The sequence below is a fragment of the Sus scrofa genome, chromosome 18 (assembly GCF_000003025.6).
Source record: "Sus scrofa isolate TJ Tabasco breed Duroc chromosome 18, Sscrofa11.1, whole genome shotgun sequence".
In the NCBI taxonomy this organism is placed as follows: Eukaryota; Metazoa; Chordata; class Mammalia; order Artiodactyla; family Suidae; genus Sus; species Sus scrofa.
Genome location: NC_010460.4, coordinates 38,853,920 through 38,881,300, shown reverse-complemented (window position 1 = coordinate 38,881,300; position 27,381 = coordinate 38,853,920). Strand labels below are relative to the sequence as shown.

Sequence of the window (27,381 nt, the reverse complement as noted above, 5' to 3'; positions counted from 1 at the left end):
TAAAGAAACATTACACAAAAGTTAAAAGTGAGTAATAATTTACATAAGCGAAAACAACAGTATCTGGGTCAATATGGTCTCTCTGATCATATCCTGCAAAATACACAACTAACAAAATTTGAGCATCCTTTTCCTAGGTCTACTTTATGCTGGCAACTAGTACAATATTTTTAAGGCTTACAAATGTTCATCAAAGGTTATTCCTAACAGAATATAGAATATGTTTTAATCTTTATGCTAGTATATATAACTGCTATAAAGTGTTTTATTGTGAGAAAGTGCTCTAAAATGACAAACCTACCTTTCTAATGATTGCAATAAACACAACAAGAACAACTGGAAGCAATAATGTCTTTGTATACCTCAGTGGAGTCTGAAATTCAGAAAGTTGTTTCATTAGAGGAAAATGTAATTTCAAATGAAATTTCAAATCAAGAACCAAGTGAATTTTAAAACATTTACATGAAGAAACATGAGGGAGTTCCCTAGTAGTCTAGCAGTTCAGGATTCAGCATTGTGACTGCTATGGCGTGGGTTCAATCCTTGGCCCGGGAACTTCCACGTGCTGACCCATTGACTCCCTTCATAAAAATGAAGGTCCATTAACAAACTTCCTCAAAATGTTAAGTTGAAAACACAACCAAATACAGTCTCCAAACATTTGTAAGCATAAAATGTGACTAGAAAGATTACTGTTCACTTTTGCACATTACATTTCTAACTAGAGAGCCCAACTTACTATTCACCTAAGGTCAGCAGAACTCTTCAAACAGATGAGCATTACTGTGCATTTTATGGGGGATAAGAATCTTAACCACTATCTCCAGATACACACACACACAAATGACCAATGTTTACAAGAGGAAAAAAACATTTTTCCATTTTCTTTAGTAACAGATTAAAAAAAAACTTCAGAAAAACTGTTTTTAATAATAAAAAAGCCCTATATACTGCAATCCTGTACACCTCTCAATAATTTGAGATCACAGTCTTAAATCATTCTGGGCCTGAAATTTCTAAATTGCAATTTATTTGCTTATTACCAATACTTTCCCTCACAAAAATAATCTCATAGCATTAAGTAAAACAACATATGCTTTCCCCAATATGTTTAGAAAGAGAAGTCTAGCTTCAATCATGTTAAAAATACTGGCATATTTTAATTCTACAAAGCATATGGTAATTTTTTGATTTTCCCTCTTAGTTCAATTTTCTCATTTATTATTCTGAATTAGAAAAGTAATTTTGATAATTTATTATATAAAATGCATCCTTCATGAGTTAGAAATTCCATTAAAAAGAATTTTTGTTTTTATTTTACTATTTACCTTTATAAACATTTGCATAATTATTTTAAAATATATATATTTCTATTTCATAAATTTTAAATTGTCAACTTATGCAAAAATCCTATAACTAAAATGATTTCATCATTTTAAAAATTAGATATTTGCTAATAACATCTAACAAAAAATGCTAACAGTACGATACAGATATTTACCTTAAAAAGGAAATATGCCAAAATTGTGATAAACGTATTCACTAAAATTCAGTGAAGAATTCAATTTTAACATTATACTCTAAAAGTTTACTGAAGATCAGATGTTTTTTAATATTTCTCTTAAAAGGAAAATCAAGACTAGCATCAGACTTTCAAAGCAACACTTTATATCAGAAGATAGTAACTTATTTAGGATACTTAAGGAAAGATACGTGGACCAAAGACTTTGTATCTAGCCAAACTGACCTTCACACAGAAGTCACTGATAAAATAGTTCATGTATATAAAAATTTAGGGATCATTGTTCCCACAAGCCCTTCCTGAGGACTCCACAGGAGAACAAGCGTCACAAAACCAAGAAATGGCAAGAGGAATTTCAATCCTAGAACTCAGTAGCAGACATTAAAAACAATGACCTCTAGAACAACGATGATGGGGATATAAAGGTGACCCAAATTGTGAGATGTGATATGTGCTGACAATGAAGGTACAATGGGATTCTTAAAAATGGGATAAGAGGGGGAGAGTATACAGGAAGTAAAACAATCTCCCTAGTTATGGTTTTACAATAATTTTAAAATGGGTGGGAATGGGTGAGGGGCAAGAGATGACTAGCCAAGTTCACTAAAACTCTCAGGAAGCAACCAATAGATGGGCCTGAAGTTAATATATACAAGTATTAAGATAATAGAAATAAAATTATAAAACTTCCTCAATGCCAAAAGATACACCAGAGAGGGTTTGCACAAGAACAAATGCAACAGAACAAACCACACAGTGAGAGATGCCTGTACCTACATGTGCATGTGTGTGTATCATTAGAATTACAAGTTCTTTTAATATTTCTTGTAACTCGTTTTATTCTAAGCATAAAAGTTACATATGCTCATTATAAAAACTAGAAAATGAGTATCTAGACATGGTTCTCAATGCTACTCAGCAGGATCTCCTTGTAAATCTATTCCAAGTTGTGTCTGATAAGCCCAAGCTCCCGATCCCTCCCATTCCCTCCCTCTCCCATCAGGCAGCCACAAGTCTATTTTCCAAGTCCATGATTTTCTTTTCTGTGGAGATGTTCATTTGTGCTAGATATTAGATTCCAGTTATAAGTGATATCATATGGTATTTGTCTTTGTCTTTCTGACTCATTTCACTCAGGATGAGAGTCTCTAGTTCCATCCATGTTGCTGCAAATGGCATTATGTCATTCTTTTTTATGGCTGAGTAGTATTCCATTGTGTATATATACCACATCTTCTGAATCCAATCATCTGTTGATGGACATTTGGGTTGTTTCCATGTCCTGGCTATTGTGAATAGTGCTGCAATGAACATGCGGGTGCACGTGTCTCTTTTAAGTAGAGTTTTGTCCGGATACCTACCCAAGAGTGGGATGTCTAGATACTCACGTTGTAACAGAACAAAGGGAGGGGGAAAAAAAAAGTATACATGTAAGGATAATTTGATCCCCTTGCTGTACAGTGGGAATATAAAATAAAATTTAAAAAAATAAAAAATAAAAACTAGAAAATGGAGAAAAATAAAGAGACAATGAATTTCACATTTTAATGAGTTATCAGCATTTCCTCCCTGATGGACTGACTGTATGTTCGTATTGTTCACCCATTTCTGCGTATGTGTGTGTGGTCAGGGATGTTTTTGGTGCTAGGAAAGGGTGAAAGCCCTTAATAATTTTTTTTTCTATTGATTTGAAGAAGCTCCTATACTAATCACATTAATCCCTAGTTTCATTTGTTAGGTTTACAGCAAGAATCATCACTGTTAGTCATTTGCTTTTTAATTTTTACAATATTTAATGTAGAGATGTTTTAAGTTACATGCAGACAAACCTATTAATCATTCTCCTACATGTTTTACACTGGTATTATGCACAAGAAAATGAAGTCAATATTCAAAGAAATATTTCTCAAGTTAATTTTTCAGGATTTATTTATTTATTTATTTTATTTTGGGGGTCCAGGTCCATGGCATGTGGAAGTTCTGGGCCAAGGATCAAACCCATGCCACAGCAGCAACCCAAGCCACTGCAGTGACAGTGCCAGATCCTTAAACTTCAGCACAAGGGAACCCCCGGTTTCCTTCATATTTAACACACAAATTAAATTAATTAAATGAAGTTTGGTGTATAAGGCTTTAACCTGACTCCCCAGCCCAATTCAATTTTTCAAGCAGTATTCATAAAACAATGCATCTTTTGTCTATTTACCTGAGGTGCCCTCTCCATTTCATACTAAGTATATACACATGGGTCTATCCAGCACTGTCTATTTTTGGTCGTAATGTTTCTGTCTTGGTATCCCTATACTTTAAATTAAATACTGTTGCCTTCCATTTTCACATCTAAAAGGCAAAGATACCCCCATTGTTTTTATTTTCTTTTAATAGCATAGTACAATTAAAATACGATTATTGTAGAAAATTTAGAAGCTGGAAACTATGAAAAAAAGTTAATCACTGGAGTTCCCATCGAGGCTCAGTGGTTAATGAACCTGACCAGCATCCATGAAGACACGGGTTCAATCCCTAGCCTCTCTCAGTGGGTTGAGGATTCAGCGTTGCCATGAGCTCTGGTGTAAGTCGCAGATGCGGGTTGGATCCCGCATTGCTGTGGCTGTGATGTAGGCCAGCGGCTATAGCTCTGATTGGACCCCTAACCTGGGAACCTCCACATGCCGCAGGTGCGGCCCTAAAAAGACCAAAAAAAAAAAGTTAATCATTAAGTATCTCTCCACTGAGAGATAACAAAATTTAAACCCTGTTAAAATTTTGGTCTCTTACATTTTATTCTATGTGTGCTAAATATAGGTAAATAAAATTGGATCATCTTGCTCACGCATTATATATCTTGAGTGTCTTTTCATATTAGTATGATATTGTGTTAAATTGTTCCCTCTTCCCCATTATAAGAACATACCACACTACAGACGCCCTCTCTGAACAGGCCCTTGCTACAGAGACACGTATGGAGATGAGGAATGGCAGGCTGGAAAGAGCTTTGCCATTTTCTTCAAATTGACTGAAGGCATGCCGCACCTCAATGCATAATTTCCTCTATCATATAACCTATGGTTCATACTCTCAGGTTGTAGTGGTGTATGATAATGTTAAAGGATTCCAACTGAGTTCTAATTTCCTTGTTGATGTCTACACTCTACTTTTTTTACACCTCCTTAAAGAAGTCTTGATCTGCTAAAAGCACGCATGTTAATGTCTTCTAAGATACTTTTCCTTAATTTCTTTCAGCAGGGTCAACACTATCATTTGTACAGTTTTTATCAGCCATTATGCGTCAAAACCATTTGCCAGAACACAGGAAATGAAGACTGGGTGATGTAAGTCTCCTCCGTGGCACATTCTCCTCTACTGGTCTATAGCTCGGGACACAGGCTGACCCAGTGAGGATCAGGGAAAATGAATGTGTCAACAGAGGACTGTTAGCCAGTTCCCCACACACATACACAACCTCTGAAGGAAAATGTTTCACAGATAATAAAATATCATCATAAATTGGGGCCACATGGGTGGTGTGAAAACAGACACATATATACACATGGTTGTTAAACCATCCAAACTAGCTCATAAAGTACTGCAAAATAGCACTCAATATAAAATATCTTAAAATATCAAAGTACTCTGCTACGTATCTCCTTTCGTTCTCTCAGTATCTGCAGTGTAGTGCCAGAGACAAGTAAGCTATTACTCAAAGAACGAGAGGCACTTATTCAAGCATGTCAAGTAATACGGCAGACTTCGGTCTCACAATTCACTAAAGTATTCTCGTTTCCTTTTAAACACCTGCATACAGTTTTAAAAAGAAGAAATGTGTTGGAATGAAAAACTTGTACTCAATGATATTTCAAAGCAATGCAATCGTGCAAACAAACAACCACAAAGTGAGTAGAAATGCAGAAGCTTGAGAGCATCCCTGAATTAACGCTCCCCTGAAAAGAAGTAACTTGAGGTGCCTCCGTGTTTACTCATCCAAAAAGTTTTTGGTACACCGAATGCATGTTTCTAAACTATCAAAATGAGAACAGAGTGTATATTTCAGGAAGCTACACTAATGTAAATGGGAACATCATCCTCTGCCAGATTTTCCTTTTCCTTCCAACTGAAATAAGGGCGCAGAGGTAAGAATCTGAAATAACAGGAGCACACTTTATGAAAAAATGAATGAGCCAAATAAAACCTAAGGAAAGAAAAGGAGAAATCACATCTTACCTCCTTCTCCATAAAGTCAAACTCTGCTGCACAGGTATACAATAAAGTATCAAAATCCTTGTAACTGAAGAATTTTGAGGTTAACAAGTTGCCAATATGAGCCTAGTAAGGAATAAAGGGAGGAACCATTAGATTATACTATATATTGTAATAACACATTTTAATCTTATTAGTACCTAAAAATAATTTCTACTGTATGACAGAGCTCACTGAACCCACACCCAGCTATATCTGGACCCAACAACTTCAAGGTTCCCCTTCTTTTACTGACAAGTGATACTTCCAACAATACCCTGCCTTCCATGCTCCATCATCAACATTCCAAAGGCTTTTATCCTAAGGTTTTTCCCTGCTCAAGGTGCTAAACCTGGTGAAATACACTACACAATAGTGGGAGGGCATGGTAAAATACACAGTCAATCACAAAGGGACAACATGGAGAGAAAGAAAAAAAAAAAGCAAACATTAATTCTTTTTTTTTTTTTTTTTTTGTCTTTTTGGTATTTCTTTGGGCCGCTCCCGCGGCATATGGAAGTTCCCAGGCTAGGGGTCTAATCGGAGCTGTAGCCACTGGCCTACGCCAGAGCCACAGCAACGCAGGATCCGAGCCGCGTCTGCAACCTACACCACAGCTCACGGCAACGCCGGATCGTTAACCCACTGAGCAAAGGCAGGGACCGAACCCGCAACCTCATGGTTCCTAGTTGGATTCGTTAACCACTGCGCCACGACGGGAACTCCCATTAATTCTGATTTCTAAAAAGGGGGACTTAAAAGACTTTTTGAAAGAAGTGGAAAATGGGCAGACCTTGGACTAAAACAATCAGCATCTGTGCAATTCTTCACACCACCAAGTACTTCCTATAAGAAGCTTCCTATAAGAAGCCATGTGGGAAAGCTCTGTTAACCAATGAGAAAACATTTTCCAAACTTTCAATTTATTATTGTCTAAAAGAGCACGAACCATAGGAAAGGGGGGAAATCACTTCTGAAACAAACCATGACTAAAACCCTATTACACCCATGCGAAGTGGAGGTTCAGGAGGTGCGTAGGAACTAAAGCGTGATGGGACGTGCCGAAGAAGCTCAAATGCTCTGTTTTACGTGTGCTCAGAAGATTAAGACATTAACATAGGCCTAAAATAGCATAAGCAAACTACCTATACACTGAAAATGAAAAGACATCTAAAAAGAAAGTAAAATGGTTGGAAAAATCTCAAATAAAATGAAAGAAGTAAGTCCTAATATAATGATAACTGCCATAAATGTAAAGAGTTTAACTTCACTAATTAAAGGACAGATGCTCAAACTGGATTTAAGGAAAAAAATTCAATAAAAGCCACACTTAAAACAAAAGTATGCACAAAGTTTGAAAACAGGAGAACAAGACATACCAAATAAATATGAAAAACAAAGAAATATACAGGTTAGCAATTGTAATGTCTCACAAAACTGAATTCAAACAGAAATATATGAAAAAAAGAAAACAAATGGCATTATACGCTGGTAAAATGGACAGCAAAGCAAGATTATACATATAATGAACATATGTGCCATTAACAGTATAGATTCAAAGTATATAAAAGAATGACTGAAAAAAAAAAACTGTAGGAAGAAAAGATAAGTTGGCAATGGTCATTGGAAATGTTAAATATTTCCCCCTAAAATAGGAAAAGCAGACAAACATTAACATGAAATCTGAATGTCATTATTAATAAAGCTCACAGAGAATACAAACTTTACAAACAGAAACTATGTTATCTTCAAACACAAGTAAAATACATTTTTAATGTTCACATCCTATGCCACAATAAATTTCAGTGACTTGATATAATGCAAATTATTTTTTTTCTAATCATAAATGTAGCAAAATTAGACAACAGTAACTAGGAATGACTTAAATCCTTTCAGCTAGAAACTAATGTAAAACTTATCTTTAGGTTAAAAAGAAAATCACACAACAGCTAATTTGTAAGACATACAAAAAAGTACTTCTCAGAGGAAAATTTATAGATTTAAAATGCATTTATCAGAAAATAAAAAAGGTGAAAACAAAAGAGCCAAACACTTTCTCTCAAGCATCAGAAAAAGCTACATAATAAGCCCAAAGAAAGAGGAAATGAGGTTGACAGAATTCATTGACAAAGGGAAATGCAACAAAACCAAATAGACTTTAAAAAAGTGGTATTTTGAAGATATTAATATAGTAAATCGAAAGTGGAAAAAATAGCAAAAAAAGCAGCTCTTTATATATTAATATTGATTCCAAATACAAGTAAGGAAAATTACAGAGCGTAAAAGATGATTTCACATATATGCAAAGAATTTCAATAAGAAGTTTTCATGGAGTCCTGTAATAATTTTTTAAAATCATGATCCATTTGGTGACATATATGAAATGAGTGAGTTTCCTCTAAAGATATAAACTACCAATAACTTCCTAAAGAAAGTGGATTTGTAGTAGAAGAGCTCTCCCAAGAACAAAACTCAAAGACCCTGAGGGCTTAACTGCTGAACTCTATCAAACATTTAAGGAAAAAGTACAATCAGTTCTACACAAATTCGCATTGAAAATAGGAGCTGGAACACTTCTCAATAACTTTAGGAAGTGAGCATTACCTTGAAACTAAATCCAGATAAAAATATTATAAGAAAATAAAACTACTAATATCCCCCATGAATATCAGCAAAAACCCTTAAAATTATTAGCTAACCAAATTCAGTACCATATTGAAAACTAGTACATTGTAAGCATGTGAAGTTATCTGAGAAACACAAGGCTGGCGCAACACCCAAAAATCAGTGGAGAAAAATACATTTATTAAAAAAACCAATCAACTCTGGATGGAAAGAGAGGGAGTTCACTTTGGCTGCTCCCATCCACTGCTTCCCCCAGCTCTGTCAGCCCAATAGTTCCATTGGGTTGGGGCTGGCCATGAAAAGCAGAACCTTTGCTACAGGAAGAAGCAGACTTGTTTGGGGGCAGAGAGCAAAACACCTATCAGTAAAAGTAGCAAACTCAGTAGGAAATGAAAGGTGAAACCTCATAGCTCTGCCAGCCTAAAGTTATAGCAATGATTTGGTGAACTGGCTAGAAATGTGACAGAGATTCTGAAAATGAGACAACCAGTGAGGGGCAGAGAAGTTCTCACAACCCTGGTGGGCTGGAAACCTGCCCACAAGCTCTAGGGGATATAAGAGAGCCCAAACTCTCAAGAAATCCATGACTGATTGGGAGGCAGTATGCACATTCGTGGAAGATCCCAGAGGGTGGGGCTGGCAGAAGGGAAAAGATGGGGCAAACCTGACGTCCGGCTGAGAATTAGCATCGGAGGTCTGAAGGCTGCCCTTTGAAAAACCTGCCTGTGAGGCTGAGCACTGAGCTTCCCTGGTAGACGACATCACGAGGACTGCTGACAGCATCAGGGAAGGGAAATCCCGCTTAGACTGAGAAATGGCTCCCCGGCCTGCTGGAGGACAGGGAAGTGGGTCTAATCACCTTAACGGAGAAGCGTGGGTGGAAACGCTCCTCAAGAGCCGTGTGGCTTTGCCATTCGCTTCTTCTGACCAATGGCAAAATTAGGAATTTATGAGCTGCTGTCCTTTAGCAATGTCACAAATTTCTAGAGATACTAAAGGTGCAGTTATTTCTGATTGGAAATAACTGTTTTTACAGCCTTTTTTTCCCTCTCTCTTTCCATTGTATAACATTAGGCTGTGGTAGAAATGATAATAGTCGCTTTAAACTGAATCAATACTTGACCTGGCTTGTCTCTCCTCAGTGAAGAGACAGAGTCCATAAACCTAGGAACTGGGCCATTTCCCGTTGCTTCATGCTCATTCTCTACATCCTGGCTGACTCAATCACCTTTTCCGCTCTCATCTTCACAGCTGACTTCTAAGAGCCTTCCCTGACTCCTCCTGCGTATTCTTGCAGCACTCTGTACTTAGCTGTATCATGGCTTTCACTGCACTGTATTACAGCTGCTGGAAATTGTTCCCATCTCCCTCTAGACCAGGTCTTAATCAGTTCTGTATCTCTAGGATGCATTCTATTGCCAGGCACACAGCAGGTACATATTAAATGAATGAATACATAAATAATTCCATTTTAGACTTTTTCAAAATTTGTTAGGGTTTTATTTATGTATTTATTTATTTTTGTCTTTTTGCCTTTTCTAGGGCCGAACCCAGCAGCATATGGAGGTTCCCAGGCCAGTGGTCCAATTGGAGGTGTAGCCGCCGGCCTACACCACAGCCACAGCAATGCGGGATCTGAGCCGCGTCTGTGACCTACACCACAGCTCACAGTAGGATCCTTAACCACTGAGCAAGGCCAGGGATGGAACCCACAACATCATGGTTCCCAGTCGGATTTGTTAACCACTGAGCCACGATGGGAACTCCAAGACTAACTTTTAAACTTAAAAAAAAAGTCTTTCCATAGGTTGTAGACCATCTCCTTAACAGCCCCGTGCTTTCAATTTTTTTTAAGCAAACAATACCTTTGTTCAAATGAAAACCTGATTAAAGCTAGACTGTCCTGCATGAAAGAGAGGCTGGCAGGGGAACTGAGAACAAGGACCCTTTAAGTTCCAGAACTTTATAGAACTCAGTTTCAAAACCACAGCTTTAATTTATTACAGGAGGAAGAAAGCCAATTAAAATAAATTACAGAAATTACCACTGAGCCACAATTGGAATTCCTACTTTACTCTTTCTGTGTCGGTTAGTGTGCTGTTCTCTTTTTGAATCTAATTAATGTGTTCACCAAAACATCAAAATAAAGTAGGCAAAGAAAAATTATAGACAGGAAGATCCTTATAATTTTAAAGCAGGATTTTTCCCATGTTGTTTCCCTCTACTACCCGAATACCCAAAAAAGCAAGACAAACAACAATAATAAAAATGTCTCTTATTAATAAGACTAACTTGGACTAAATGACCTATAAGGGCTGATAAATAAACCTTTCACAAGCACTGGCCAGAAAACTGTAAGAAAGAAAGAATAAGCCTAGAACATGATCTATTAAGAGGCTCTGAAAGTGGAATCTTAATCTGTTATTAAAAGGGATTATAAAAATGATTGTATAGGCCTTAAAATTTAAGTCTAGAGTTTTCTTACTTGAAATTTTTAAATTTCTGTGCTATAGAAAAGCCAATAAAACAAGAAAATTGTGTAAAGAAATTAATTTTGGAGAACAGACCATATACATAGTCATATTTACTTTCTATTTTAGAAAACAGATAAAATAACAGGTAAACAGACTTCACTTTAGAATTTGGTTTAAATAGTGGTACTTTAATAACTTAAATAATTCATTCTTAGCCTATCTGATTTATTTCAAGTCTTTTAAGATTAAGCAAAAACGTACTTACATCATCTGCAATGCCAAAAATTTTAGATGTCAGATACTTGAGTATGACAGTTCCAAATAACCAAAAACATCCTTGGATAACCTACAAAAGGAAAATATACCAAAATAAAACTAAACTGACACATCAAACAGCCATTTTATAGACATGGCCTAGGAAGAAAAAAAGGTCTTTATTTATATATGAAGTAATTATCTCCATATCTAAGAGAAAAATGCTAAAAATGCACCTTAAATTAAAATAAATAATGATACTCCAAAATCATACAGCTATCACTAAAGAGAAAAATATATACATACAATCTTATTACCAAAATTAATATATTTTGTAGGAGATTTACATAGCAAGTATGGTTAAATTCCTCTTCTATCAAAAGTTTCTCATACTTATATGTAAGTGTAAGAAACTTACATTTATATGCGATGCTCCTCAGAAAAAAAAATGAGTAATAAAATAAATAAAACTGGAATTCTTTAACTACCTATCCAATATTAATCTTAACTTGCTTCACGAAAAGAGCAATTTGGTACATTAAAATTGAGCCCTAAAACCTTATAAAACTGTTAGATCTCCTGCATTATGTAGATCCTTTCCTTGAAAGTAAAACATAAAACCAATGATTTATTTTAGAGAAGGAAAAATTTGTACATTCAAATAGATTGATTCTTACCCATAAGCTAAGTTCAGATACATTTATTTTCAAGAAATGTGGTTTCATTGCCAGTAAACCCTGCATGGAGAAAATAACAGAGCATACAGTTAATACGTAGAGACACAAATTCAAGTACTAAGAAATAATACTTCTAAATAAGACTCTTGAGAATCTAAAATTCAGCACACTTTTGATATTCCACATAGCATAACCACAAGCTCATTTGATTTTAAGAAATAGCCCTATTTTATCAAAAGTATTTTAGGTCAGTTAGTCACTTTGTAAAGTTGAAAAGAGAATCATCATATGTAAATTTCTATAGATGATTTCTATGACTAGTTCTAATTTGCCTAAGAACCAAGAAGTATATAATTTCAGAATTTTAGACAAGTGACCTGTAGTCATAGATTTTCCTTAAGTTAAATTTTACTAACTCCTTGAATAAACTACAAATAAGTTTTTAATGGATCAACTAAATACTTCTCCTCTATCAAAACTTTTTTTTTTTTTTTTTGGCTTTTTGTCTCTTCCAGGGCCGCACCTGTGGCATATGGAGGTTCCCAGGCTAGGGGTCTAATCGGAGCTGTAGCTGCTGGCCTACACCACAGCCACAGCAGCACCAGATCCGAGCCATGTCTGTGACCTACACCACAGCTCACGGCAACACCAGATCCCCAACCCACTGAGCGACGCCAGGGATCAAACCCGCAACTTCATGGTTCCTAGTCGGATTCGTTAACGACTGAGCCCCAACGGGAACTCCCAAACCTTCTTTCTTTTTAGGTACATAATAGTGTAGCACCCAAAGTATAGTCCCTATACAGATCTAAATCTACCACAAACTTGGCAAAAATAGGGTTAGAGATCAAAACATAATACATGAACTCAAATCAAATCTTCTTCTGAAGGGAACCCTCCTGCACTGTTGGTGGGAATGTAAACTGGTACAGCCACTATGGAGAACAGTTTGGAGATACCTTAGAAATCTATACATAGAACTTCCATATGACCCTGCAATCCCACTCTTGGGCATCTATCCGGACAAAACTCTACTTAAAAGAGGCACGTGCACCCGCATGTTCATTGCAGCACTATTCACAATAGCCAGGACATGGAAACAACCCAAATGTCCATCAACAGATGATTGGATTCAGAAGATGTGGTATATATACACAATGGAATACTACTCAGCCATAAAAAAGAATGACATAATGCCATTTGCAGCAACATGGATGGAACTAGAGAATCTCATACTGAGTGAAATGAGCCAGAAAGACAAAGACAAATATCATATGATATCACTTATAACTGGAATCTAATATCCAGCACAAATGAACATCTCCTCAGAAAAGAAAATCATGGACTTGGAGAAGAGACTTGTGGCTGCCTGATGGGAAGGGGAGGGAGTGGGAGGGATTGAGAGCTTGGGGTTATCAGATACAACTTGGAATAGATTTACAAGGAGATCCTGCTGAATAGCATTGAGAACTTTGTCTAGATACTCATGTTGCAACAGAAGAAAGGGTGGGGGGAAAATATAATTGTAATGTTTACATGTAAGGATAACCTGACCCCCTTGCTGTACAGTGGGAAAATAAAAAAAAATTATAAAAAAAATTATAAAAAAAAAATCTTCTTTTGAGGTTTCTGTATATCTGAAAGCACAAAATGTGTTACAATTAAGGTTTCAAAGTGATAACTAGAAACAAAAACAGACAAATGTGTTTATAGTTAAATATGCAAAAACATGCTATATTCTGTAATTGTTGCCCTCATTTATTTTTTATATAGCAAAATACATGAAATATGCATAATGCTTAATCCATACCTAAGATACACCTTGGTGTCAAGCACCTAGTAGGAAATCTGACATATTGCAGGTGCTCAACTGAAGAGAAATTTCCTGCAAAATTACTTAGATTAGATTTTACTGATACGCAACCTTCCATTCTATGGTTTCCAGGTACAAAAGCACCAAGAGTCATGTACTTTACCCAGAGTGATGGCAGGACTTCCCATGTACACATGCAAATATAGAATTGAGTACATTGTTACATTTCCTAATTACAAACAGAATTCATAACTGTAAGAACTACCACTAATCTCAAAGCACAGCAACTCAGTTACTGATGTTTTTTGTCATTGTTGAAAATATAGCATCACTATACACTAATTGCTTATTTCTTCGCCTAAGTATACTCAAGTCACACCACCTGAAAAGGGTGGCAGCCCAGATTGCAAAGAGGTATATTCTTGAAAAATGGGAACTTAAATAAATATTATTTGCAAAATGGGGCGAAGGAATAGGAGATTCCAAATTTATTCATGGGTTCCAGAAATCAAGAAAGACAAAATGATCTGAGTTACTTAAATGATTATTCAAGAAATACATTTCAACTGCTTTCACCTTCAAGAAACTGGCCTAATCCTCATGCACATTGAACATAAAGAATCATTTCTTTCCCCTTAGGTTTGCAAAACATTATAATGGAAAAGCCCATTGACCAAAAGGGCATAACAACCTCTGGAAGTCCTTAAATTTATAAAGACTTATGTTTAGAAAGTTATCCTAACAAAAACCACAGGAGTTAGATGACATTTTACCTTTAGCTCTAATTCTATTAGAGTCTCCCTATACTATAAATCTATTCTTCATAGTGATCTAACAAAATATAATTGATCACACCTGATTTAAACTATCTGAATAATTCATACAAATAGACATGAGGGGAAAAAAAACTAAAAAAAAAATCCCTCTTAGCCCAGGGGAATATGGAGAGAATGCTGTGAGACATCAGAGGGAAGGAATGGAATGGGGGTCGGAAAGGGGAACAGGAATGGGATAAACACTGAAAAGACGGGAGGAAACAACAAGAAAGAGGAAAGCATAGAAACCATTCTAAAATAACCCTGCTACCCAAAGTCAGGTGAGAGAAAAGATGAGGAAAGAGAAAGCAGAGATTAGGATGACAAAGCAAAGCACTACGCTTTTCCAGTATTGACTTCTGCTGTATTTCTTTCCTGTTTTGGAAGTGAGGAAAATACACTATCACACATAGATGTATTCAGTAAGACAAGTGAAACAGTCTAATAGAAAATTCCTCATGAATCTCAATCCAGTGATAAAGAAACTAAAAAACAATTAGTTTCAAAAAAGACATGTACTTAAAGAACACTTACCCAAATAATTACCAAAGAGGAAGCATAATAAGAAGTTAATAACATTGAGTTTCCAAACATCAAAACAAAACAAAGTGCAAGAGAAATCTGGAAAATGCAAGAAAAATATAATTAATACATAGAAAACAAATAATTTCACATGCCCATGATAAACAAAATTCAAACCATTCAAAAGGGAATATACAAGGCAAACCAACTTACATTCTATGCCACACTTTAAACCCCAGAAATCACCACCATCACCAATTTCCTAGGCATCCTTTCAGATATTCACATATACAAATTCTAGATTGTTATTTTTTTAAAAACCACAAATGGAAACGTGGCCTAGAAGCTATGCTATTGCTTGCTGTGCCTCTCAGTTTGTTTCAAAAGGCTTTCTATATCAATCCAAAACAATCTAATTTATTCTGCAGAATAACTGAAAAAGGTGTTCTACTTTGGAGATGTACCATTATTTATTTAACCAGCTCTCTAACTACTTCTGAATACTCAAGCGCTTTCCAGTTTTTTGTTTTGTTTTGTTAATTTTGTTTTTCCTGTCACAAACAGTTATGATAAGCATCCATATACATATATTTTATGTGTATGTCAATACATCTATGGGACAAATTACTAGAATGGATTTAATGGATGAGGGGTACACACATTTAAAAATTTGAATAAATACTGACAAATCATGGTACAAAATACGATACCAATTTACTCCCCACCAATAGGACATGAGATTTCCTGCTGATACACACTTTCTGCAAACATGGTGTACACTCTTTTAAATATTTGTCAATCTAACACAAAAAAGAAAATGTTGCCTCATTGTTTCCTTTTTCCATTGCTTTAATAGTGGGTGAGATAGAGCATCTTTTCCTCTATTTGCTGCTTATATTGTTTGGTGTGTGTATGAACCACCTACTCCCATAACCCATTTTTCTATTAGGTCTTGGTATTTTCCCTAAGTACTCGCTTCATATATTATAGAATATCAAGAAAACATACTGTAAATATTTTTTTCAGTTCATTTTTATCTTTCTTTGTGGTATTTCTCTACTACAGTTCTTCTAAATTTTTATGTTAGTCATATTTATTATCGCTCATTTTCTTTAGGTCTTCAAGATTTAACTCCATATTAGAAAAACCTTTAAAAATAAAATAATCCATATTTTCTTCCAGAAGCTTTATTTTTGATCCATATATGTAAATTTCCATATGAATTTTATAATCAGCCTGTTTCAAAAATTGATATTTTTATTTAGAACTGCTGTTATATAATGTACATATTTTAATTACATCTATAGAATACTGAATCTTTAGATCAGAAAATAATACATGTTATTTTCATTTGTCTTCTTTTATATACATCAGTAGAGTATAAATTTTTCTTCATATAGATCTTACATATTAAGTTTATTTCAAAGTATATTATTTCTGTTGTTATTACATCAGAAATCTTTTCATCATATTTTCTGATTTATTTTATTTTATTTTATTTTTTAGGGCCGAACCGGCAGCATATGGAAGTTCCCAGACTAGGGGTTGAATTGGAGCTACAGCTGCTGGCCTACACCACAGCCACAGCAATGCAGGATCTGAGCCGAGTCTGTAAGCTACACCACAGCTCATGTCAACGCTGGATCCTTAACCCACTGAGCAAGGTCAGGGATCGAACCTGTAACCTCATGGTTACTAGTCGGATTCATTTCTGCTGCACCATGACAGGAACTCCATATTTTCTGATATTTTTTATATTTAGAAAAGTTATGTTAATCGTGCATAAATGAATACAAACTCATTGTTCTGAGCAGTAAGAAATTTATTAATTTGGGTTTCTTAAGTATTTAAAGTCATATCATTTGCAAATAATGATACTTTTACAACTTCCTTGTCAATTTTTGAAACTCTCATTTTTTTTATTCAATTGTATTAGTTAATATTTATGCAACAATGTTAAGTAACCAGATTGGCAATGGCAAATTTGCCAAGTTTCTGGCATTAATGGGAATAATTCACTTATCATTTTGTCTGATACTAGTTTTTGGTTTAAAATATATGTATGTACATAAATTTTCATGAAATATCCATCTATTTTCATTTAATTAAGATCCTAAAAATCAAAACTAGATGTTGACTTTTATTAAGTGCTATTACAGCACCAAAGGAAATGACCACATTATTGATCTTTTTAAAGTCCATTAACATGATAAATTATATTAATATAACTTCTAATTTTAAGCCATTCTTGCACTCTTGGAATTAATTTAATGTCATGTTATATTTTTTCTTATATGCATACTAATTTGAGTAAGTAGTCAAATTCTCAGAATTTTATGACAATAGATTTTTTTACTTTAAGTGCCAAAATTTAAAACCGACTTTAAAACTTTCCTAATCAATTTTGGCAAAAATTAGCAAAATATCATCACTTTGAATAAACAGATTCACAACCAAGAATCAGGCAAAATAATGCCAAGTGGGAGTTCCCGTCGTGGCGCAGTGGTTGACGAATCCGACTAGGAACCATGGGGTTGCGGGTTCGGTCCCTGCCCTTGCTCAGTGGGTTAAGGATCCGGCGTTGCCGTGAGCTGTGGTGTAGGTTGCAGACGTGGCTCGGATCCCGCGTTGCTGTGGCTCTGGCATGGGCCAGTGGCTACAGCTCCGATTCGACCCCTATCCTGGGAACCTCCATATGCCGTGGGAGCGGCCCAAAGAAATAGCAATAAGACAAAAAAAAAAAAAAAAAAAAAAAAGCCAAGTGTATTCAAGAGAAATATAAAGTAGTATTAAGAAAGAAGGTACTAAATGTATGGAGAGATATTTGGGTGACCAGTTCCCATCTGGTCACTTCTCTGCTCAACCCTTCCAAGGGGTTTGATTCTGAATCCAAGGAAAAGCCAAAGGCCTTTCAAAGACTGACATGACCCTATAGGATCAGCCCACTACCCACCAACCTCTGGGACCTCATTTCAAAAGACCCTTTCCTTTTCCACTCCAAGGCATTCTAGAATTCACCAGAACACCCCCAGACAGAGCTTCTTCAACCTAATGGATGCTCCCCGAAATCCCTCAACTAGCCCCATGTAACCTCCTCAGTGAGGCCTTCTTTTCCCATCTTTCAAATTATAACTTCTACCTACTCAGCAAATCCCACCCTCCTTGTCTGCTTTATTTTCCCTACCAGTGCTTACTTGCATTTAACACACTACTTATCTTACATATTTGGGTTATTTCTATGTACACTACAATATAAGCCCCATGAGAAAAAGGACTTTTAAAATTGTTTTTATCACTGTTGCACCCTAAGGACCTATGAAATGTTTGACAAAACTGGTGCTTAAAAACATCAGTTAATTTAAATGTGAAGAATAATATTTGAAAAGTAATATACTGAGAAAATTGAGAACTTAGAAGGTACAAAATATTACATATTATTTTGGTATATATAACTTTTTTGAGTATCTGTACTTCAGCAGATTAAAAAAATAAGAGGGAGTTCCTCTGTGGCACACCAGGTTAAGGATCCAGTGTTGTCGTTGTCACAGCTTGGGTTGCTACTGTGGCACAGGTTTGATCCCTGGCCTGAGAAATTTCATATGCCACAAGTGACCCACTCACACACACATCGCCAAAAAAGAAAAGAAAACACTGTGAACAACTTCATGTCCATGAATTTTAAAACTGAGATGATATGGGAAAACTCCTAGCAACATAACTAAAAAATGTGCCAAGAAAAAAGTCTAAGCTGTGCTATTTCCATTAAGTAACTTAGATCAGTAATTTAATATTGGTCCATAAAGAAAAAAAACAGGTCCATATAGTTTAACAGGCAAGATCTTCCAAACTTTCAGGAAATATTCCTACCAATCATACACAAAATCTACCACAGACAGAAAGGGGAGAATACAATTAATTCTATGGGGCTAGAATAAACCTGATTATCAAGATCAGGCAAGTGAAGCTGGAAGATTCTGGAGAAATGGCAGAGTGGGAGACACCAAGAATCCACCTCCCCACCTAGACAGCAACTCCAGCTTGATGACGATGTCTAATGGAACAATTTTGGAAGCGGGGAGTCTGTCAAAACTGCAACTTCCAGGAGAATTCCTGGGTGGGAAACTGTGGTCAATTTCAGTAAATTTCAGCTCTTAGCTCAACAGATGCTACCCATTTCTCATAAACCAGCCCTGATACAAACCACCATGCATGTGTTTAAAAGTACAAGCAACAAAAGCAAAATAATAAGTGGGACTACATCAAACTAAAAAGCTTCTGCACAGCTAATGAAACAATCAACAATATGAAGAAGCAACCTATTGAATGGAAGAAAAATTTTGCAAACTATATTTTGGATAAAGTTAAGATCCAAAAAATATAAAGAATTCTTACATATCACTAGTAAAACAAAACAAAACAAAACAAAACAACCCACAAATGATCTGATTAAAAATGGGAAGAAGACCTGAATAGATGGCTTTTCCAAGGAAGATATATAAATGATCAACAGATACATGAAACAGTGCTCAATATCACTAATCATTAGTAAATGCAAATCGAAACCACGACACATCACCTCATACCTGTGAGAAAGACTATTATCAAAAAGCCAAGAGAGATACTCATGTTGCAACAGAAGAAAGGCTGGGGGAAAAATGTAATTGTAATTGTAATGTATACATGTAAGGATAACCTGACCTCCTTGCTGTAACAGTGGGAAAATTAAAAAAAAAAAAGAAAGGGAGAATTATAAAAAAAAAAAAAAAAAAAAAAAAAAAAAAAAGCCAAGAGAGGATGTAAAGAAAAAGGAACCCTTTCTTCCACTGTTGATGGGAATTAGTACACCACTATGGAAAACAGTATGAAAGTTCCTTCAGAAATTAACAACAGAGCTATGTCATGTATGATCTGATATTCCCACCTCTGGGTGTATACTCAAAGAGAACAAAAACAGGATCTCAAAAAGATATCTGCACTCCTATGTTTTTGCAGCTTTATTTGTAACAGCCAAGACCCTGAAACAGGCTAAGTTTCCATCAATGAATGAATGGATATTGAAAATGTGGTAAATATACACAATGGAATAGTATTCAGCCAGAAAACAAGAAGGAAGCCCCTGCCATTTGCATCAACGTTGATGGACCCTGAGAACATTATGTCAGATGACATAACCCATTCAGCATTCATGAAAAGACAAATACTGCATAATCCCACTTATATGAGGTACCTAGAGTAGTTAAAATCGCAGAGATAGAAAGCAGAATGAGAGTTTCCAGGGCCTGGGGAGAGGAAGAAGAATAGGGGTTATCACCTCAAGAGGGTACAGAATTTTATTTTTGCAAGATGAAAGAGTTGTGGACAGAGATGGTGGTGATATTTACACAATAATAAGAATGTACTTAACATCACTGATGTGTACATTTAAAACAAGAGGGTGTTCTGTGTGTTTTATCACAATAAAAAAAGGAAAAAAATCCTCTTTGGAGATAATTTTATATTTTTTTCTTTTGTAACTACAGGGATTTAGGACTTTGGAAGAAGATATTCCATAGTAAGTGACTAGTTCTATAGTTGGTGATATCATAAAGCATGTATCATTTACCCAGGACAGGTTCTACCACAAACTAAACCTGTGCAATTTTAGCACTATTGTAACTATTACTTTGAGTCCAAGCCCTCAACCATAGTTGCTGGTGTAACTGTGTAACTGATGGACTCTAAATGCTAAGCAATTATTAAACTTTTATTGCAATGTAAAAAAAAATTAGTTTGGAAAAAAATCAAGTGTAAAAAAGTATAAATACTGTCCAATCCTATTCATGAACAGATATTTAAAACTTTAACAAAATAACAGCAAGTGAATCCAGCAAAATATAAAAGTTATGTTTGGCCCAGAAAAGCAAGTCTTCTTAACGTAGGAAATCAATTAATGTAATACCATTATTAAAGAGAGAAAAACACACAAGGTCATCTAGACAGATGAAGAAAAGCATTTGAATAAGCTGAGTCTTTATCAATTTATCTGAAAAAAGTGCTCAAAGAATAATAATATCATGTTAAAAGGACAAAAAAGCCAGCAGGAAGTAGCTGGCCAAATTGGGAACAATGCAAGCATCAAAATAAATAATGAAAATAGTGGTTTTTACTGCAGTAAATAAAATAGATGCCATTTTTTTTTCTTGGACATAAGAGAAAAATTGATGAAAGATATGGAGAAAGGATGCAAAAAGGAAAGACAAAGGGTCCATAAACTTACCCAAAGATGTTCAATGTTATTGAAAACCAGAGAAAATATAAATTAAGGCCAAAAGATACCATTTTATGCTCTTCAGATTGACAAAATAAAAAAGGACATAGAAAACCAAGAACTGTTATATGCTACTTTTTGAAGCAGTCTAATCATTTTTGAAAAACACTGCAATATTAAATCATAAAGTTGAAAGTGTATATAATTTTCCACCTAAAAATTCAACTACTAGGTAAATACGCTAAAGAAACTTAATATATATGCCCCAGGAAGTATGTGTAAGAATGTACAGCACTATTCATAAAAGGAAAAAACCTAAATGTCTTTAAAAAAGAAGATGGTTATAAATAAATTGTGCTTTATGTATACAATGGAAAACAAAACAAAGAAATTGTATGAACCCTAGTAATATATAAATTTCAGAAATCTAAGTGAAAACATGCCTCACAAAAAGGATACCATTTTATCCTTTAAGCCTTAAAAACATTATTAATATTCAATAATAAAAATATTTTATTTAGGTATATGTATATAGTAAAGTCATAATGGAAAGCAAGTTAATTATAACTTTAAAAGTCAGGATAGCGGTTTTATTTCCAAGAGAACAGAGAAGGATTATGTTCAGGACACAAAAGGGCTTCAAAGTAAGAATGGTTCCATTTTTCAGCTAGAGGGTAGGCTCATGGTTGTTCATCTTATAACTCTGTTTATAAGTTCTATATATATTATAAATGTCATTTTAAATGTATCTATTAGAGAATTTAAAAATATATATGGCTGTAGAATAAATCCTCACAGTTGTGGATATTTTTTTTTAATTTTTGTAATAGAAGTGTGTGACTTTTACTGTGATCCACTTCAAAGACGGCTTTTTTTTTTTTTTTGTCTTTTGTCTTTTTAGGGCCGCACCCATGGCATAATCAGAGCTGTAGCCGCTGGCCTACACCACAGCCACAGCAACGCAGGATCCGAGCTGTATCTGCAACCTACACCACAGCTCATGGCAACGCTGGATCCTCAACCCACTGAGTGAGGCCAGGGATCGAATCCAAGACTTCATGGTTCCTAGTGGGATTCGTTAACCACTGCTCTACGATGGGAATTCCCAAAGATGGCTATCTCTTGAGTAAACATACTGCCAAGCCACACCACTAGATAAAGAGCCAGCCTAGCAGCCCTGACAGAAGCCCCTTTGTTTTAGAGATCTTGATTAATTTCAATAACTGACCTTTGGGACCAGTCTTTTCTCTTCCTGTGATTTAAATTCCCACTCTTATTTTAAATTCACCAATAAAGAATGAGCCCTCAAAACCCCAGGACCCATCCTGGACCCCAATAAAGGTAGAACCCCGGGTGCATGCTTACTCCCTACCGATCCCAAACCCCACCCCACCGTGACCTAACTGTACAGTCCCAGGTGTGCTGTGCAATTTCCAGGTCCTGTAAGTAATAAACCTTGATCTTTTTTTTTCAAAGTTCCCTGATAATTACTGCCGAAGGGCATCTTGCAACCATAATAAGAACCATCAATCAATATTCATCACAATCAACCATGCAGCCTTAGGACCTTTGCTCTGGCTGCTCAATCAACCTGAAATATTCTTCTCCACGATATGTACTTGGCTGACTCCCTCTCCTCCTTCCAATCTTTATTCCACTACCCGCTTCTCAATAAGACCTCCTCCTGACCACCTCACTTGATACGCAATCTCCCATCCCTTGACAGTGGCCCTCTTGACCTCCCTGGGGTACCACGACTTGTCCTTTTCTTTAGTCCTTACCACCTCCGAGAATACTACATAATTTACCCATTTGCTACGTTTATTGTGTTCTCTCCTTCCTCCACTCGACTAGAAAGTAATTCACAATATGCAGGGTCTTTGCAGTTCTAGTCACTGATATATCCCACATGTCTGGATAGTCGGTGCCCAATAAGTGAATATTTCACTTCATTTTAAAAGAAGGCACCGAGATAATACACCATTCCACGTCTCTCGTTCACAAATTATCTCTTTAACTGATAATGTATAAACTCATATCAGATAACATGACCCAAATTAAAATTTTCTGGGTGGCCTGTTTAAAACAAGGTCTGTTAATTATGTCATATTTTTGAATAACACTTGTTTTAGTTATGGAATTATGTTACAATTAGTTTCAGCAATGAATAAGTCAAATATTAATCAGAGGCGTGTTTTAAGGTCAAAGTAAATGGAAAAAAAGAATTTAAAAACCATTACCATGTGCATATAAATAATCTTCCGTAATTTGCATATATCAATGTATCCCACAACATATACTGCAAATAATGATGCAATCTGAAATTTAAAAAGGAGTTGTGTTAAAAATTAAAATCACCTATACACTGAATAGATTAAAAAATTAAGAAAAGGTTATTTTGTCTCAAACTTTTATCTATATTGGAAGCAAGTGTCGTTTCTCTCTTACCTGCTAACTTATTATTAAATACGGTCAATTTGTTAATATAGCAAATATTGTTGATTTTTCTCTGCTATACACAGCTCTCTCAATTAACCATGTAAATTATCTACTTTGGAAATTATCAAAAACAATACTCATTTTAATGTCAGAGTAACTCTATGGTCAACATGAACAATTACAAAGTGCCTTGCTCAACAAATTTTCCCAATAGCAAAAAACCAAGGTTTCCCTTTACCCAGATTTCTCCATGGGGAACACAGCACTGCTGAGGGTGACTGCTATGACGCACTAACTGTGGGGAAGTGTGTGTTTTTAGCCAACATAAACCCCACAGAGAAGCATACTACTGTCTCCCCTCACTCCTTGCAACTCACCTCAAGGCACCCCGCTCTCCACCCATAAAAAAACACCCCAATCCAAAAGCAGACCATCTCCACTAAGTGAAAGCGATAGAAACAATCCTTTTGTACTCAGGGGCTAAGCAATACACAGCAGGCCTTTAGGAGTGAATCTTAAGGAGTGACTCTCAGGGATATTTTAAACCAGAAACATTTAAAATGTCATCAAACTAAAGAACACAAAGGAGTTTAAAAGATGAGCTCAAAAAAAGAATTAAGTACAAATAGATCTTTTTAAAAACTGATAGGTAAAAAAAATTAAAATTATAGAAGTAGCTAATCTGCTGTCTTGCTAAGTAGCAAGTAATTAATATGTTAAGGGTCTTAAATACATGACCACTTCTGATTCTAACCACAACCCAATACGGTAGTTTCTCCCACCTTCTCTATTTCACATGTGAGAACACTGAAACTAAGGAAAGTTATGCAGTCCAATTCAAGAAGCTAGTGAATGGAGTTAAGACTCAAATCCAAGTCTGACTATTTCTCAAGAAAGATGTTTCAAAGGACATTAAAAGGCAACTCTTAAATTGCTTTATATGAATATGAATATGGTCATTCTAATAAAGAATTAGAAGCAGTGGTGGCAGGGAGAAATGAGCACACATTTCACTCCCTGTCTCAATAAGCTGCCTTCACTTGCTTTACAGACCTCATCTGAAGAGAAAGAGAGAAGACAAGTATACATGGAAAGAAGATAGATACATTAGAGACTGGTAGGGGAGTTACATAAAACATAAATTGTTTAGTTACTTGTCCTGTGTTATCCTGTATAGCATCATTCAGAGAAGAAATACATTTTGCTTAAGATAAAAACTACAGTCTTCTTAAGATAAATACTTTAATGTTATGGCACCAGTCCTCTTTTAAGCACACCAATACTGAATAAAAAAAAAGATAAGCATTCTTGTAAAGTTCAATAAATGAACTCTGCTAGTAAGTGAATAATTAACACCCATTAATAAATAAACCTTATATATTTCCCTACTCTGAAATTTCTTTCAAAGTATCAACTAAAAAAGTAGGACTTAGAATCATATAACATATCAGTTCTATAATTTTAGACAAATGAGTTTTAATAATCAAACACATTAAGCTTAAGTCAGTCTAAAAATATAAGCACTTTACCTGAGTAAGAAGTACAAACTGAGCAAACTGCCACGGAAGCATAAAAAACACATTGGAAATGCAGAGTGCAATCAAGCTTCCTCTATAAACTTTGGTAGCCCTTGGAAAAGATAAAATAAGTAAGTTTAACCACAAACTATTCTAGCATGGCTCCAAAGTGCTGCAAATTAGAATCTCTAAACATGATCTGATTATAACATAAACCAGACACAAATAAACAAAATGAACCAATGGATTAGAAATTATACCTGATTCTGAATTGCAACAATTTTCTATGAAAAGTAAATACCCATTATAACTATAAAAAACAAAGCCTGCCAAGGAAAGAGAGGGTATCTGAGTCAGTGAGTCCACTGAGTTTTTTCAAACTAGATTTTGATGAATTCATGACCAAACATATTTAATGCTGCATTTAATAGATTTGGAGAGACAGTGTCTATGAAAAAATCACAGAAGTAGCAGCCTCTGAGTGCTAAGTATTCTGCAGACAAGTATGCAAGAATCTAGGATATGAGCTGAGCAGTGAGGAGGGTTTCATGGAGGATACGGGATAAATGTTCGGTCCTGCACAGGCAGGATGAAGGAAAGAGAAGAGGAGGCAAAGGCAGGGGCTGTTCTGGAGCCGCATTTAGAGGCTTCCCTCTGGTCCAACTTGTAATGCAGGGGATTTTTAGGAGAGTGAGGTTGATTTTAGCTTTCAGCTTAGTTTTAAGAAGTACTTTTCTCCTAAATCACTCCTAAATCAGTTAGCCAGTGCAAAGCCCCCAACCTGCCCAACAGCTTCACAAGGTGAAGCGCATATGTTCATATACTGAGGCTACAAGGTGTGCACCTTGGACACAGCCGAAAGTCCTCCCTTGGACATGCTTGCCTGGGGCACAAGGCGCCACCACAAATCGCCTTTGCTCACTGCTCTAAGTAGCCTTTCTCCAGAGGACATCCCTCTCTGCTCTCCTAATCTAGTTCTTTCTATTGTGCCCCTAAATCAAGTATTTTTAAAATTCAGGTAACCCATTAATGAGTTACAAAACCAATTTATTAGGTAAAAACCAGCAATCTATAATGGGGTGAAGCAGAGCAGAAAAAAAAAATATGACTACATTATATGTAATAAGAGTTCTATTCCATGAAACTTCTGTTTCAGTTGTTTGTGTGCACACATGTATATTTACACTGGGTCACAATATAAAATGTATTTATTTATTGGAGATCACAGTCAAAAAGCTGGAAAGCCACTGTTTAAATTAAAGCATTTCAGAGTTCCCACTGTGGCCTAGCAAGTGGACTCAGGTTTGGATCCCTGGCCTCGCTCAGTGGGTTAAGGATCCAGCACTGGGGCAAGCTGCGGTATAGGTTGCAGATGCGGCTCAGATCCCGTGTTGCTGTGATTGTGGTGTAGGCCAGCAGTTGCAGCTTTGATTCAACCCCTAGTCCAGGAATTTCCATATGCCGCAGGTACACCCATAAAAACAAAGAAAGAAAAAAAAAAGCATTTCACTACAGGTTTTGAATAATGAAAGTAATTTTCATTTTATCAGTAATGAAAGACAAAGATTTCTGAGCAGAATTTAATACTAATCTGTCAGCTGGGTACAGAACACACTAAGGGGAAAGAGGAACAATAGAAAGCAAAGGAATTTCAACTGGTGATGGCAGGATCAGTATAGCACTGAACCAAGATTAGAAGAATGGAAACAAAAGTGTCAGGAACAATCAGTATCAGGTGATTTATATAAAACTAAATCTCTAAATATACTTAAAATTCAAAACTGGGTAAAACCAAGTTGTTAAGATAAAATACCTTTCTAACCCTATTTATAAATAATGTTTAGCATTAGGAAAAGTCTCTTTTCTAGCTTTATAACAGTTTCCTCGGTACTTGCAGCCCATAAAACCCTGCTCAGCTTCTTCTTGGCTCACCCAAGGCATTCGCCCCTCCACCCATTCCATCAGGAGATGTCAATCTTAGTTGGAAACCAAGAACTAAAGGAGATGGCTACTGTGCCAAGGAGACAGAATTCAGTAATAAGGATGAAACACCAGATGATTTAAATGACCAGCAGAAATGAAGCTGTTAAACTTCAGAAGAAAGGAAAGTTTATCACAACTTCAGGAAAAGAAGATGTGCTTTTCCCCAGCAAAAAGGACTGTAGTTGCCAAGAAAACAGAAGGAAGGTGTCAACTAGAGAAAAACAAGGAGAATGAAAAAGACCTTGAAGGAATAAAA

At 35.7% G+C, this 27,381-nt stretch overlaps 1 protein-coding gene across 16 annotated transcripts in view; it reads right to left on the bottom strand.

Moving 5' to 3' along the window:
• Window positions 1-27,381, bottom strand: part of DPY19L1 (dpy-19 like 1) — a 282,848-nt gene that overhangs the window by 202,890 nt on the left and 52,577 nt on the right. For all 16 annotated transcript variants that reach the window (XM_021079309.1, XM_021079325.1, XM_021079315.1 and 13 more), the window contains exons 9-15: window positions 25,155-25,254; window positions 23,427-23,504; window positions 14,952-15,038; window positions 11,790-11,849; window positions 11,123-11,203; window positions 5,744-5,845; window positions 302-373 (exon numbers count right to left, since the gene is read on the bottom strand). In XM_021079309.1, the coding sequence (XP_020934968.1) occupies window positions 302-373; window positions 5,744-5,845; window positions 11,123-11,203; window positions 11,790-11,849; window positions 14,952-15,038; window positions 23,427-23,504; window positions 25,155-25,254 (580 nt within the window). The remainder of the gene's footprint in view (window positions 1-301; window positions 374-5,743; window positions 5,846-11,122; window positions 11,204-11,789; window positions 11,850-14,951; window positions 15,039-23,426; window positions 23,505-25,154; window positions 25,255-27,381) is intronic.